Source organism: Salvelinus namaycush, chromosome 9 (genome assembly GCF_016432855.1).
Source record: "Salvelinus namaycush isolate Seneca chromosome 9, SaNama_1.0, whole genome shotgun sequence".
Lineage (NCBI taxonomy): Eukaryota > Metazoa > Chordata > Actinopteri > Salmoniformes > Salmonidae > Salvelinus > Salvelinus namaycush.
The window spans coordinates 24,041,493-24,057,850 of NC_052315.1; the positions used below are offsets into that span (position 1 = coordinate 24,041,493).

A 16,358-nucleotide genomic window follows, 5' to 3' on the forward strand; every position below is an offset into this window, starting at 1 on the left:
TAATATATGTTAATATGGCTATTCATACATAGCCACAATATACTGTACACAAAGTCCAACACTGAACTGTCACAGACCTGTCACATTGTCACAGAGGACACACTCAAATATGATTTGATTGGAAGCCTGTCAGTAGTATTCAATTAATATTCTATTTCAATATACCATTAATTTGATGTAAGTTAAGAGCACAGAAATGAAATTGCCTATCCATCGTTACTAACAAACATGCTCCCAATGCATTAACTACAAAGGACCTGCTCTAAAGAACCAAATCATGTTAACTACATCTTAGTATGTTTCCTCTTGGGACCAGAAACATCAGAGGGAAGAGTGAAGGGGGAACTGCCTTTTCAATACAAATGACACACAGTATGCCATAATTATTGACACGTCATTGTTACAGAGGTTAAAGCAAGGCAGTGTTTGTGTGTGTGTGTGTGTGTGTGTGTTAGATAGGTAGCATGTGCAATTATTCTCCATTAGCGAGAGGTGTATAAGGGGGTAAAAAGACCACTTTGGCATTGGGCACGTGAAGAGTTCAGGAGTTTTCCCAGCAAGCCCTTGACACCGTCCCATGCCAGTTTCTCAGGGCTATAGAAGAGAGGACATCGCAAGAGCATCACCAACATTTGTGCATCACATGTTTCCTGGCACTGGCAGAAACCTACTGATCAAACCTAAAATACACAGCAGTAAATTATCAGACAAAAATTCACAGCCAACCCCTCTGATCCTTTATCTCCCTGGTCCCACAGTAAGGGTGTTTGGATCCTATTGACTGTGACAGCCATGACTCTCAGGAATTTCCCTGCTTCCCGTTTGAGTGAAATACTCACAGCCTGGTGATGGTTATGACCCATATCAGTTACATTGATATATGCATCACCACCATGCTCAAATTCCTAAACTGCTCTTTTTTTATTACAGGGGGAGAATTGTGCAGCAGAGGGAGGCCTGTGCTGCATCATAAACTTATAAAGTGCATGAATGGGAGTTATAATTACCTGAGAGCAGAAATAGGTCCTGTACCAGATTAATATTCCGCACATCACAATGGAGTCACAGTGGTATGTTTAACCGCCCGATTAGAGGTTGTTCAATTTGAATTTGAATTTATGAAAAATAATTGGAATCTGTGGGAGAGAAATTGGAATTGATTAAAATGTTACACAAAAACTGAAACACAATGGAATGGAGTCTACTGGGAATCACTGAAATTGACCTCAATCTAATTCAGGGCTAATTGCTTAGGGGATGCATTTATGAGGCGTTGACATGGCGTATGAAGGAGAAAAGCCTTGGTGGTCTCTCCTCTTCAGGGAAAAGCTCTACTGAGCAGATGAAGGAGTGGAGCACAGTGTGAGGGTTTCAGCAAGAGCAACTTCCCTGTCTGCTAAGATTGCTGCTCTACTTTGTCTTTGCAGGGAGAAACAGCTGGTGTGCGTGGATCGACGCGTGACCTTTCATACCAACGAGGAAAAAAGAGCAGCGAAAGCTAAAGTAATAAGGAGAAAAATGCATGGCTTCCACCTCCCCTTGAATCCTGGAAACTTATGGGAAACAACCCCAACGTTCCAGTCAGGCGAGCAGCTGCAGTCCAGTGACAGGGCAGATATTTCACCCTCTCTCTCCCAGCCTCTCGCATGGCCCTTCTCATTACACTAACATATTGAGTCATTTAGCCCGGGCCCAGAGAGAGGGGCACTTAGGAAGGTTTAAATGTATGACTCCTGTGCCTTTCTACCTCCCCACATCCACTGTGTCTGCCCACGTCATTCATTACCCAGGGCCAGGCAGTAATGGGTTATTAAGGGGTGGTTGGCCTGGTAAATAAATGGTAGATGGTGGGATCTTCAGGTTATTACAGAGTTGTTAACATGCCTGGAGGAGTGAACATGAAATGGGGAACGGCGATGGAGAAGACAGCCTTGTTCGTCACATAACTTCATAGACAATTTGATTTGAGTTGATGGCCTGGAGAAGAGTCGCCTGCAGAATGTGTTGCATGACAAAATACTTCTGCATTATCCTGATGACTCAAACTAAATTGTTCCACTGCTCTGTTGTTCGCTACATACTTTAGTCTAAGACTGCCATCATTGAAGTAGTTTGTTATGATGAGGTGCACAAGGGTCATTATACGAAACAAAGTAATCTCTAACCAATCAGAGTATCAAAGCCAATGACACATTGTCAAATCGCCACTTTACCAACGTGTGTTCTGGTTCTGGCCCAACTCATCAGTTTCTGTACCAATCAGACGTCCCCGAATGTGTTTACATTCGGTGAAGGTTCGGGTAGGTACTCAAATCCAGACTCATTCTGGAGAGGAAACTAATGTTGTGGGCGTGGCGGAGCGTTTGGCCTGAGCAAGGAGTCTGAGTAGCCAGGCAACTACTACATTTCGCTTCCCATATCTAGTGTTGAGGTAATCTCTAAGTCCTTGATTTCCTTTCAGAGTAGAAAGAGCAGTATCTTAGCCCCAAGCCACATCTCTCCAATCAAAAAACCACATCCACCCGTCACTAAGTCTTGTTTTGCTTAGCTGTTTACTTCCATCTTGCTTACTGACTCGGACACAACAGCAATGTCCTCTTGAAATATGACACATCTAGCCTTTTTCTGTGATAAATACACACTGCACTCTGGGAGCCTACATTTTCTGTGGGACACCACCTGTAACAGCCAGTTAATACAAACATAAATCTCTACACAGAAGATTATTTTTCCACTCCAAACTTAATCTCAGACGGGAAAAATAGTAGTGAATGGGTGGCCAGAAATAAACTGGTCCTGAACATCTCTAAAACTAAAAGCATTGTATTTGGGACAAATCATTCCTTAAGTTCTAGACCTCAGCTGAATCTGGTAAACAAGGTGTGGCTGTTGAACAAGTTGAGGAGACTAAATTACTTGGCCTTACCTTAGATTGTAAACTGTCATGGTCAAAACATATAGATTCAATGGTTGTAAAGATGACACCACACTCCAAAAAGCAAGTTCTGCAGGCTCTAGTTTTGTCTATTCTTGATTATTGTCCAGTCGTGTGGTCCAGTGCAGCAAGGAAAGACCTAGTTAAGCTTCAGCTGGCCCAGAACAGAGCGGCACATTTTGCTCTTCATTGTAATCAGAGGGCTGATATAAATACTATGCATGCCAGTCTCTCTTGGCTAAGAGTTGAGGAGAGACTGACTGCATCACTTCTTCTTTTTACATGTGTTGAAAATTCCAAATTGTTTGCATAATCAACATGCACACAGCTCTGACACACACACATTTACCCCATCAGACATGCCACCAGGGGTCTTTTCACAATCCCCAAATCCAGAACAAATTCAAGAAAGTGTACAGTATTATATAGAGACATTATTGCATATTGCTCAAATGAGCAGCAAACCTGGTTTAAAAAACAGATAAAGCAATACCCCCTATTTGACCTTCATAGTTTGTGTGTATGTATTGATATATAGGCTACGTGTGCCTTTTTTAAATTTATATAGTTCTGTTCTTGAGCTGTTCTTGTCTATTAATGTTCTGTATTATGTCATGTTTCATGTTTTACGTGGACCCCAGGAAGAGTAACTGCTGCTTTTGCAAAGGTAATGGGGATCCTAATAAAATATCAAATACCCCTATCCCACCCTGCACACCTCGGCCCAGAGTCAAAGATGATTACCCAGCATTGACAATGTGACACAGCATCATTAATGGCTGAGCCTGTCTAGAAGTGCGGAACATGTAGAATATTAGAAAGGAGAGACATATCTCATCTGTAATCTAGAGACCCTCCCTCCCTCAGGTTTTAATATTTCATGTTCTACCAATCTCCTCCTGGACATACGGTCCCCCTGGACCTCCTCTACATAGACCTATAGGGAGCTATGGTAATACATTACCCAGGAGTGGAGAAGAAGCTTCTTAATGAATATTCATCTCCCAGTTCATCTGCACCATGACAGGGAGAAGAGGCTTGGAATATAGGATTTGAACAGTGTTTCACAGGCAGGTATTCCTACTCTCATTAAACCGACACAAATAAATACTTGGCCGTCGCCTCACTCTGTACACACATCATCTTACAGAAATCTGACAAATGACCAGGTGTTGCTATGAATGGTTTATAAGAACGAATGTTTCGGTAAATACAAGCATTTCCTAGATACACACTTTAATTTTATTTCCTACAACAGACTTTGGTAAATTTGACCACTTGGACAGTAACTGATCTTACAACAAAACACATTTATATATTATTTCCTATGTAGTTTTAGCTTTGGCATAGCTCACAATTTTGAAAGTACATCTTTTGATGTTAAAACTTAAAACAGTGTTTATCCATGCAGATATCTCATCTGTAAAACATTTTTTTACAACCAAACTGTAATTACAGCACCGTTTGATAAAAGTCTTGAGATGTGTCTTTTTTGGGAACATTTTGACAGTAGCTGACATCCACACAAAGCACATAGTTTATCTATGTGGACATATCCCAAACACATATCTAAAAACAATGAATATACTCTCAGTATGTTTGAAGTTTAAAGGCAAAAACATATACTCTATAAAGAGTTGTTTGATAGATTGTCATTGGAAGGGTTATCCTCATTTCCTGGGGAATACAAGGCTGGCTAGCCGGACCCAGTATATTAAACATAGGGAGGAACACATTAACACACAGACAATCTGAGCTTATGGGAAAACATCACAAGAAAGCAACTGATAGGATACAGACGCAATAAGAAAACAACACAAGAAGCCTTCTTGTACTAACTGACTATAATATGGCAATATACGAATGATGATAAATAATGTCATTGTTTTTGCCAAGTATACTTATAAACAATAAAACCATGTGAACATACAGGTCATAAAAATGCAGAATCAAATCATTTGGGGATTGGGGGTAGGTTTTGGTCGTGTTCCCCTGCTTAGATATTGCATGCATCAACCAGTGTTTTCATGCCAAGTCATTGACTGTGTCATCGACTGACAGATTGCTATAATATATGATGTGGTTAGCTGATACATATAATACCTTTCCAGGCGTTGTAAGATCTGGCGGCGTCAGCAACACCTTGGCAGAGGAACACGCCCATTCGTTAGATTTGAGTATGGTCCTTTAAGCTACCTAAATGAACACCTCTTGAAATGAATAGAATTCAAGCCAAGCCTACATTTATTTTCTTTATCTGGAGGATGGCATCACACACTTTTTACAGGCAATCTACAGGTAACTGCCAAAATAATGGAAACACTTGAGTAAATGAGGGATACAAAGCATATTGAAAGCAGGTGCCTAAACACAGGTGTGGGTCCTGTATAGAAATGCTGGGCAGGTCATTATTTTGGCTACCATGGCTATTCTCCCTTAGGATGACAATGCACCCATCCACAGTGCACAAGTGGTCACTGAATGGTTTGATGAGCATGAAATCGATGTAAGCCATATGCCATGGACATCTTAGTCCCCAGATCTCAACCCAATTTAACACTTATGGGAGATTCTGGAGCAGTGCCTGAGACAGCATTTTCCACCACCATCAAAACACCAAATTACGTAATTTCTCGAGGAAGAATGGTGTCGCATCCCTCGAATAGAGTTCAAGACACTTGTTGAATCTATGCCAAGGTGCATTGAAGCTGTTCTGGCTCGTGGTGGCCCAACGCCATATTAAGACACTTTTTTGGAGGGGTTTCCTTTATTTTGGCAGTTACCTGTATCTGCCCTGGATTTCAGCTTCACACTGCCAAGCAGAGGCAGGAAGGGCTGTCAGCTACTGATGGGAAACCTAACGGGGCGGGGGTCTTTCTGCATGCTGTGCAAACATTAGCCACGCAAATTATTGTCACAGTCTCAGCCCTGGGAGGCCACAGCCACATATAGACTGGCCATGCATAAAGGTCACATTTAGGAAGACAGGCAGGCACAGACGTTCATTCAGCTGATCATCCATCTATCTCATCTATCTCTTTCTTCATTTCAGCAGGGTCTCTATAGCGTTAAACCATTTATGAGGACTGTGATGGTCATGACTGGCGTCAAATGAGAGAAAACTAAATGTCCCTCTGATGACAATAAAGCTGTTCCCAACCAAAAGACACAGCTCAGTCATCTCAGATAGCTCTCAGTAAAACTAAACAGCATGAAATTGACGACCGACACTGATGTGACCACAGACTAAATGAGCCGGGAAGTCTCCATTATTTTCTCTCTAAATGACCAGACTCAGAATACCATAACAATTTATTCTACAATGTTCCCTCACAACTGACCATTGAAACGTCTTCAGTATGGCAGGAGTACTCGTTAGCAAAGCTTAAAGGAAAAATCCAAGACTAACAGTATGTTTTAATGGATCCTTATATAATTGTGCTGTATGTGGGTGATAAGACAGAATGGAGAATTGTTGATTTAGATAGCTGTGATACCAAGTATCCAATTTTGCAATACAGTTCATTCTCCTTTCCCTCTGAGTCAAAGGCAGTTCTTCCTGGTGAGTAGAAACCTCCCGTCTGTGATGGTAAGACAAAGCATATATAAACTGTCCAGAAATAGCTGTTTTAGAGAGATGAATGTGGCCCATGCTTCCTGTAGATATACTGTAATGTGTACATTCTGTGGCGTTTCCCTGCTCCTAAGTGTCACGAATGCCCATGGCGACACACACTGACAAACACATACATATGTCTATATTTAATCTTAAAAACACAATGGAGTCACCCCCACACACAAAATGTCCCCACTTGTCCAAATTCCTTCTTTGTTTTACAATCCTTGTTAGGACTTCTGGTCCCTACAAGGATAGTAAAAGCAAAAACACATTTACACGCACACAAACACACAGTGCCTGGCTGCTCTGCTACCGATCAGTAACTACCACAAAAAATGACCCATGAAAACAAATAAATAGCCTCAAAGAGAAAAACATACACTCTCTGGTATTCTCTATCTAATAAAAAAAATAGACATGTAAGGCACAAGTTTTGATTAAGAGCATGTGTGTATGAGAAGGTTATGAGGGTTCAGCCCAGTTTGACTCCGATGTCCTGTCCATAGTAAAGCACCTGCAGCAGGATGGCTACGTCGATAAGGATCTGGACGGCCCCACACACCCAGAACTGAAACGGGCTGTCGTTCATCACGAAGTATGCCGTCTTGAAGATGTCTCCAGCAGTCCACAGCAGCACCATCTTCACACTTATAAAAGAGAGATAAGGAGCGAGACAGAGGTAAATACATATGAATTCAATCACTTTTTGACAGCATCCCTCCTTTTGATTTAAAAACCCTGTATTCAAGAGCATGTTGTCTCAACCGATGGCGGGCACAACACAACAACTTCAGATTATATAAAATAGGGTTTAAGCTACAACATATGCAAATATTTAAAACATTTGATCATTGACGTTTAAGGTTAAAAAAATGATTTTCAATACAAAAGATAGTTCAACATCACTGTTTGTAAGCTTTTTAACTAGATCAATGTCAACCGTTTCTCTTTTCCACTGATGAAGACATGGATGTCTCATGGTATGGTGAGTATGCAAAATAGGTCAACTTTGAGCACCTTCATCTCTTGTTTTGGCATTCAGGTCCAAAAAGTCACTCTCTGAGCCCTTCTACAATGGGCAAATATGTATGGAAGGTTTCATTCAAATCAAAAGGGGTGCTGTCAAAAAGTGACTGAATTCAAATGGATTTACCCAAAGAGGAAATATGTAGCAAGGTATGCAAGAGAGACATTTTATTTTCCAAGATCCACATTTGGGAAAACCACATCTGTTGTATACACGTACAGACAGGCACAGCAACAAGCTGATACCAGGACTCAACAGTATCACTGTTTCATAAGTACAGTCTGAAATCAGTATACAACAATGTCTGAGAGTAGGAAAATAGAACAGAAGATAAACAATCAATAAACAGAGTAAATCGGCCAGCATAACAATGATTGATCAGGCAGAGCGCTGCCTAGACATCTGCAATGCAGGTTAATACCCTCAGAGGAGCACAGTAGCCATCTCCATATGAGTTTAGAGCTCAGCCAATAGTCTAACTTCCCTAAAGTTAGAGTAAAACTTTTTAAAGAACGTTTTGAGTGAGAATGATTACCATCGTAACAGAGAATGTGACAGGGTTGAACTGAAGACAGACTGCTGAACAGCTTTCCCCCATCCACCTCCTCCTCCTCTCTCTCTCTCTCCCTTTCCTCAGGCCATTTCCATCCCACCGGTATTCATGCAAAAATTTGTTTATTCATTTCATTTGAGCCGGGCAGAGTAGAGGAGAGCAGAACAGGAGAGGCCTGGGAATGGGTGTGGGACTATCAGTCAACTGTCAGTTCTGAGGATAACACAGAGAACAACTTCAGCACGTCATTAACCTTTCACGAGTATCAATCCCGGATCCGGGATCACCCCCCACCCCCCCACACTGATTAGCATAGCTAGCATAGCGTCACAATTAAATAGTAGCATCTAAATATCATTAAATCACAAGTCCAAGACACCAGATGAAAGATACAGATCTTGTGAATAACCCCATCATTTCTGTTTTTTAAAATGTTATACAGGGAAGACACAATATGTAAATCTATTAGCTAACCACGTTAGCAAAATACACCATTTTTCCTTTGTCCACCATTTTCTCTCTCCACCAGTAGCTATCACCAATTCGGCTAAACTAAGATATTGATAGCCACTAACCAAGAAAAAACCTCCTCAGATGACAGTCTGATAACATATTTATGGTATAGGATAGGTTTTGTTAGAAAAATGTGCATATTTCAGGTAGAAATCACAGTTTACAATTGCACCCACAGTCACAACTGGACTAGAATTACTAGAGAGAGCAACGTGTATGACCAATTTACTCATCATAAAACATTTCATAAAAATAGACAAAGCATAGCAATGGAAAGACACAGATCTTGTGATTTCAGACAATATTTCAGATTTTCTAAGCGTTTTACAGCGAAAACACAATAAATCGATAAGTTAGCATACCACATATGCAAACAATACCAGAGCATCAATTCAAGCCAAATAGCGATAACGTAATCATCGCCAAAAGATATTAATTTTTTCACTAACCTTCTCAGAATTCTTCCGTTGACACTCCTGTAACATCATATTACAACATACATATATTGTTTGTTCGAAAATGTGCATATTTAGCCATAAAAAACCGTGGTTATACAATGAAGATGGTAGCAAAACCAGCATGGAAAAGTCGGTCGCCATCTTTCAGAGTGATCTAGTTTAATCAATAGCTAATCATATACTTGACTAAAAAATACAGGGTTGACAGGAATCGAAAGACAAATTAGTTCTTAATGCAATCGCTGATTTACATTTCTAAAATTATCCTTACTGTGCAATACAGGGTTCGCCAAGCGAAGGGATAGAAAACAAAATGGCGAAATATGCGTTTAAAATATTTCGACAGAACAACGATTTATCATATTAAATATTACTTACTATGAGGTGATTTTCCATCAGATTCTTGGGCAATGTATTCTTTCTTGGGTCTAATCTTCTTTTGGTCGAAAGATGTCCTTTGTCCGTCTAAATGCCCGCTAACGTTCGACCGGGACCCCGAAATGTGCCCGGTGCTTCACATAGAAATGCATCAAAATCGCACTAAACGGATATAAATTGCTATAAAACGGTTTAAATTAACTACCTTATGATGTTTCTAAGTCCTATATCGAATTAAATTACAGACGGATACATTTCACGTTGATAACCGAGCCTGTGAAAATGGCATCCGGAGGTCCCTTCCTGCGTAAGGGCGAGCGTCGAAAGGGGGGCTACTCTCACTCCTTGGTCTTTTATAACCTCTGAGAGCTACCTAGAAGGCCCATTCCACTTCTCATTGGTTACTGACATCCAGGGGAAGGCGGGTGCAGTTCGTGTCGTTCCATAGGATACACAGAGACCTTAAAAACTGATCTGAAACCAGAGCTTCGCTCTCAGACCTTTCACTGTCTGTCATGGATTTCGCTGTAGAAAGAGTTCTGGGTCACCCACAGACATAATTCCAACGTTGTATGAAACTAGAAAGTGTTTTCTATCCAATAGAATTAATAATATGCATATTGTACGAGCAAGAATTGAGTACTAGGCAGTTTAATTTGGAGACGACAAAATGCTAATTCGGAACAGCACCCCCTGTAGTCGCAAGAAGTTTTAAGGTCAGAGTGGCCAATGAGTCTATCACAGGACAGAACAACTCTAATGAACACAGGGAATGGCTGCCACGCTATCCTTGAGCTCTCCTTGAGCTCTCCTTGCCCATGTCAACTCATCTCTCTTCCCATGAGCCCCAGTGTAACGAATGATCCATTATCACTGAACAATACTACGTTGGCAATTGGTACAGCCCGGTGACATGATACAAACACATTATTATGACTGGGGTACAATGAGGACAAGGTGAGGTTGCAGCTTCGACTGGCCAATCACTGGGTTGTTATAGAGCTGTATAGGGTGAGAACATGTGTATGTTCACATGAGGTGTGTATGGGGTGAAATAAGGATGAGTGCATGTGTATGTGTACACATCTATAGCATACACATATGATGTGAGTTTGTATACAGACCAGGAAGAAAAATTTCACTGCGTAATAAGGTGTACAGTAGGTCAGCATACATCAGTCTTCACTTTAGAGGTAGTTGTATGAGTGTGAGGAGAAACTCATATCTTGCTACATTAATGGACAAAGGATGACTCGAATGTCCTCCTTAACCAATTCAAGTCACATTTTACTGACATACAGTATATGTGAATAGGCTACAGTACACTCTTGGAAAAAAGGGTTCCAAAATGCGACTGCCCCCATTTTGGTTCCAGGTAAAACCTTTTTGGTTCCAGGTAGAACCATTTTGGGTTCCATGTAGAACCCTCTGTGGAAAGTGTTCTACATGGAACCCAAAACAATTATACTTGGAACTAACAAGGGTTCTTCAAAGGGTTCTCCTATGGGGACAGCCCAAAAAAACTTTTAGGTTCCAGATATAACCTTTTTTTTAAAGAATGTACATGTGCTTTTGAACAAAGAAGGAATGGGAGCTATGCTCAATGATGGACATGATCTCTCTCTCTGAGCTGCTATTCCACAGGGAAATCCAGTCCTTTTGATTGACTAAAACATTCCTGTTTGAATTCATTTTCAGAATGTGTCCTCTACCGCACAAGAGAGAGTTCTCCAGCAGAACCCCTCCCACTAATCCCAAGCACTTTAATGTTAGCTTTTTACCATTTCCCCCTCTTTTTTTTCTCCTGCCTGCCCCAAGTCCTCTGCTAATTTCATTGCTCCAGAGACTGCAAACATCATTAACGAGGTAATTAACAGGGGCAGGTCATCTGTACAAGAGCAGCCCCAACAGCAGCGCATCAGAATGGAGACAAAATGGCACTTTAAAGGTCGTTAATCTCATGCACAGAACACACCTCCACTTAAACTCATGCTGTCACACACTAGCCACACCATTCAACTTCTGGGCTGCGTTCAGTACGTTTTTACATTCTGGAACATTTAATTGAAAAAAGGGAGGGGTTGGGTTGTGAGTTGGGGAATGCTGTCAGCATGGCCACTGCCCTTTAAATAAGTCACTCATTGCTTCAAGCCACACCTTTCCACCCCCACCAAACGGGAGTAAACATACCTCAAAGTCTGTTCAAGAACGTAAAAGAAAGTTTGGGGGAAACGTGTCATTCAGTACAAAACATTCCACAACATAGCAAACATTCAAGCGAACTGAACGCACTTCTGGTCTCCATCCCTCTCACTCATGACTCTACCTTTCTCCCCCCCTCTCTCTCACATGCACACACACACACTCTTACACATGTCATTTGTTCGGTGAATCAACAGCAGATGAAGGAAATACTGAGTAAACAATTGAGCGGGGTCTTGGGTGGCCTTTGTAGGGAGGAGAAGTAATTATGGCATCGATTAGAAAACTGACACGCTGTTTCTCAACCTGGGCCCCCCACTAACGCTGTCCAACGTGAGTCCGGACAATTCCCCCATTGATCCCATCTAACCTGACACCTTCATCTACCCTAAGTCGCAGAGCATAGCAGAGGGAACAGAGAGTGAAGGAAGGACAAACAGAGAGAAAATGTGTGTCAGAGAGAGTGAGATTATCTCTTATTAGACACCTAATCTTTATTATCTCAAAAATATGTATTCATCTCATGCAAACACACAATTTACAAACACAGAGCATCAGCAAATCACCCTATACACCACTTCACCAGATGCAGAGGGAACAGGAGGATATACTGTAGTGGTGCAGATGCCGGTGAGGATAGTTGCAGAATAAAAAGTGACAGAGAGCCAGTTGGAGGGAGCGTGTGAATGAGGTGAGTATGGGTGTACTGATAGGTATCTGGCTCCGGCAGTGATTGTGCGCTGTATTGAGCGAGAGCTGTCAGGCCTCCATTTGGCTTTTCTTACAGAGGCTTGGAACACAGATGGAGCATCTGAAAGGTTGCTGACTGCGGCGGCACTAAGAGTGCAGAAAGTGACATTTACAGTGAACTCCTCCTGAACCATCAGAGGAGTTAGACCACCTGAACATTATTCCCCTCAGCTCCTCCCCTTCATCACTACTCTCCTCCCTTCTTCTCTTCTTCTCTCCCGCCCTGCATGAGGGCTCATCTGTTCCCTCCTTTCTGAGTCTCTGAGCTAATTACTGTACTGACAGGGGAAGAGGAGAGGAAAGCAGATGAGAGAGGATGAGAGGTGGAGGAGGAGAGTGGAAGAAAGGAAAGGAAGGACAGGAGGGAAAGGGAAGAACAGGGGGGGAGAGGAGAGGGCGAGGAGAGAAGGCGAGAGGGAAAGGGAGAGGATGAGACATTAACACTCCTCACCTAAGGGACCCCATGTGGAGTATTCTGGGTGGGATACTATTAAGGCATCTGCATACTAGTTTCGGTTTGCTCCTAGCAGAACTCGGCTAGGCGAAGCGAACTTCAGTGCCTTGCATAATCAAGAATTCTGTCATTAATGTTGACGTCTTAGTCTATGATGTTTGATGCAGTATTTCTCAAGTGAAAAAATGTGCATGAAAACAAGTCGTTTGCCATTGAATGACGACAAACACTTCATTAAAGAATCCATACTGTTGACCAATCACAGATGAAGGGGCGTAGACTTCGGCTACTGAACTTTAGGCAGTGGGCCGTAGCGAGCTATCTGATTTAGTTTAATTGATGATTGATCTGTTTCTTTCTTTCTTTCTTTATATTTATTTCACGTTTTTTTAACCAGGTAGGCCAGTTGAGATCAAGTTCTCATTTACAACTGCGACCTGGACAAGATAAAGCAAAGCTGTGCGACACAAACAACAACACAGAGTTATACATGGAATAAACAAACATGCAGTCAATAATACAATAGAAAAAGTCTATATAGAGGGTGTGCAAATGAGGTAGGATAAGGGAGGTAAGGCACTAAATAGGCCTTAGTGGCGAAAAATAGCAATATAGCAATTAAACACTGGAATGATAGATGTGCAGAAGATGAGTGCATACGTAGAGATACTGGGGTGCAGAGGAGCAAAATACATTAAAAAAATAACAGTATGGGGATGAGGTAGTTGGATGGGCTATTTACAGATGGGCTATGTACAGGTGCAGTGATCTGTGAGCTGCTCTGACAGCTAGTGCTTAAAGTTAGTGAGGGAGATATGAGTCTCCAGCCTCAGTGAATTTTGTAATTCGTTCCAGTCATTGGCAGCAGAGAACTGGAAGGAAAGGCAGCCAAAGGAGGAATTGGCTTTGGGGGTGACCAGTGAAATATACCTGCTGGAGCGCGTGCTACGGGTGGGTGCTGCTATGGTGACCAGTGAGCTGAGATAAGGCAGGGCTTTACCTAGCAGAGACTTATAGATGACCTGGAGCCAGTGGGTTTGGCGATGAATATGAAGCGAGGGCCAGCCAACGAGAGCATACAGGTCGCAGTGGTGGGTAGTATATGGGGCTTTGGTGAAAAAACGGATGGCACTGTGATAGACTGCATCCAATTTGCTGAGTAGAGTGTTGGAGGCTATTTTGTAAATGACATCGCCGAAGTCAAGGATCGGTGGGATAGTCAGTTTTACGAGGGTTCTTTTTGGCAGCATGAGTGAAGGACGCTTTCTGTGAAATAGGAAGCCAATTCTTGATTTAGTTTTGGATTGGAGATGCTTAATGTGAGTCTGGAAGGAGAGTTTACAGTCTAACCAGACACCGATGTATTTGTAGTTGTCCACATATTCTAAGTCAGAATCGTCCAGAGTAGTGATGCTGGACAGGCGGGCAGGTGTGGGCAGTGATCGGTTGAAGAGCATGCATTTAGTTTGACTTGCATTTAAGAGCAGTTGGAGGCCATGGAAGGAGAGTTGTATGGCACTGAAGCTCGTCTGGTGGTTAGTTAACACAGTGTCCAAATAAGGGCCAGAAGTATACAGAAAGGTGTCGTCTGCGTAGAGGTGGATCAGAGAATCACCAGCAGCAAGAGCAACATCATTGATGGATACAGAGAAAAGAGTTGGCCCGAGAATTTAACCCTGTGGCACCCCCATATAGACTGCCAGAGGTCCGGACAACAGGCCCTCCGATTTGACACACTGAACTCTATCTGAGAAGTAGTTGGTGAACCAGGCGAGGCAGTCATTTGAGAAACCAAGGCTGTTGAGTCTGCCGATAAGAATGTGGTGATTGACAGAGTCGAAAGCCTTGGCCAGGTTGATGAATACAGCTGCACAGTATTGTCTCTTATCGATGGCGGTTATTATATTGTTTAGGACCTTGAGCGTGGCTGAGGTGCACCCATGACCAGCTCGGAAACCAGATTGCATAGCGCAGAAGGTATTGTGGGATTCGAAATGGTGGGTGATCTGTTTGTTAACTTGGCTTTCGAAGACCTTAGAAAGGCAGGGCAGGGTAGATATAGGTCTGTAGCAGTTTGGGTCTAGAGTGTCTCCCCCTTTGAAGAGGGGGATGACCGCGGCAGCTTTCCAACCTTTGGGGATCTCAGACAATACGAAAGAGAGGTTGAACAGGCTAGTAATAGGGGTTGCAACAATTTCTGCGGATAATTTAAAAAAGAGAGGGTCCAGATTGTCTAGCCCGGTTGATTTGTAGGGGTCCAGATTTTGCAGCTCTTTCAGAACATCAGCTGTCTGGATTTGGGTGAAGGAGAAATGGGGTAGGCTTGGGCAAGTTGCTGTGGGGGGTGCAGGGCTGTTGACCGGGGTAGGGGTAGCCAGGTGGAAAGCATGGCCAGCCGTAGAAAAATGCTTATTGAAATTCTCAATTATCTTGGATTTATCGGTGGTGACAGTGTTTCCATAACCTCAGTGCAGTGGGCAGCTGGGAGGAGGTGCTCTTATTCTCCCTGGACTTTTTGGAGTGTGTGCTACAGGATGCACATTTCTGTTTGAAAAAGCTAGTCTTTGCTTTCCTAGCTGCCTGTGTATATTGGTTCCTGACTTCCCTGAAAAGTTGCATATCGCGGGGGCTATTTGATGCTAATGCAGTACGCCACAGGATGTTTTTGTGCTGGTCAAGGGCAGTCAGGTCTGGAGTGAACCAAGGGCTATATCTGTTCCTGGTTCTACATTTTTTTTGGATGGGGCATGCATATTTAAGATGGCGAGGAAAGCACTTTTAAAGAATAACCAGGCATCCTCTACTGACAGAATGAGGTCAATATCCTTCCAGGATACCCGGGCCAGGTCAATTAGAAAGGCCTGCTCGCTGAAGTGTTTTAGGAAGCGTTTGACAGTAATGAGGGGTGGTCGTTTGACCGCAGACCCATTACGAGCGCAGGCAATGAGGCAGTGATCGCTGAGATCCTGGTTGAAGACAGCAGAGGTGCAATTGGAGGGCAGGTTGGTTAGGATGATATCTATGAGGGTGCCCGTGTTTACGGATTTAGGGTTGTACCTGGTAGGTTCATTGATCATTTATTTGAGATTGAGGGCATCAAGCTTATATTGTAGGATGGCCGGGGTGTTAAGCATGTCCCAGTTTAGGTCACCTAACAGCATGAGCTCTGAAGATAGATGGGGCAATCAATTCACATATGGTGTCCAGGGCACAGTTGGGGGCAGAAGGTGGTCTATAGCAAGTGGCAACGGTGAGAGACTTGTTTCTGGATAAGTGGATTTTTAAAAGTAAAAGATCAAATTGTTTGGGCACAGACATGGATACTAAGGCTATGTCTGCAGTAGATTGCAACTCCGCCCCCTTTGGCAGTTCTATCTTGTCGGAAAATGTTATAGTTAGGGATGGACATTTCAGGGGTTTTGTTGGTCTTCCTAAGCCAGGATTCAGCCAGGATTTAGATTCAGTTGGC

The 16,358-nt window shown here is 42.6% G+C and overlaps 1 protein-coding gene across 2 annotated transcripts in view; it reads right to left on the reverse strand.

The window, feature by feature from the left end:
* Positions 1 to 4,107: 4,107 nt before the first annotated feature.
* The window catches only part of LOC120053877 (solute carrier family 66 member 2-like), a 91,583-nt gene continuing 79,332 nt past the window's right edge, over positions 4,108 to 16,358 (reverse strand). For both annotated transcript variants that reach the window (XM_039001159.1, XM_039001160.1), the window contains exon 5: positions 4,108 to 7,201. In XM_039001159.1, coding sequence (XP_038857087.1) covers positions 7,027 to 7,201 — 175 coding nt within the window. In that variant the 3' untranslated portion in view covers positions 4,108 to 7,026. The remainder of the gene's footprint in view (positions 7,202 to 16,358) is intronic.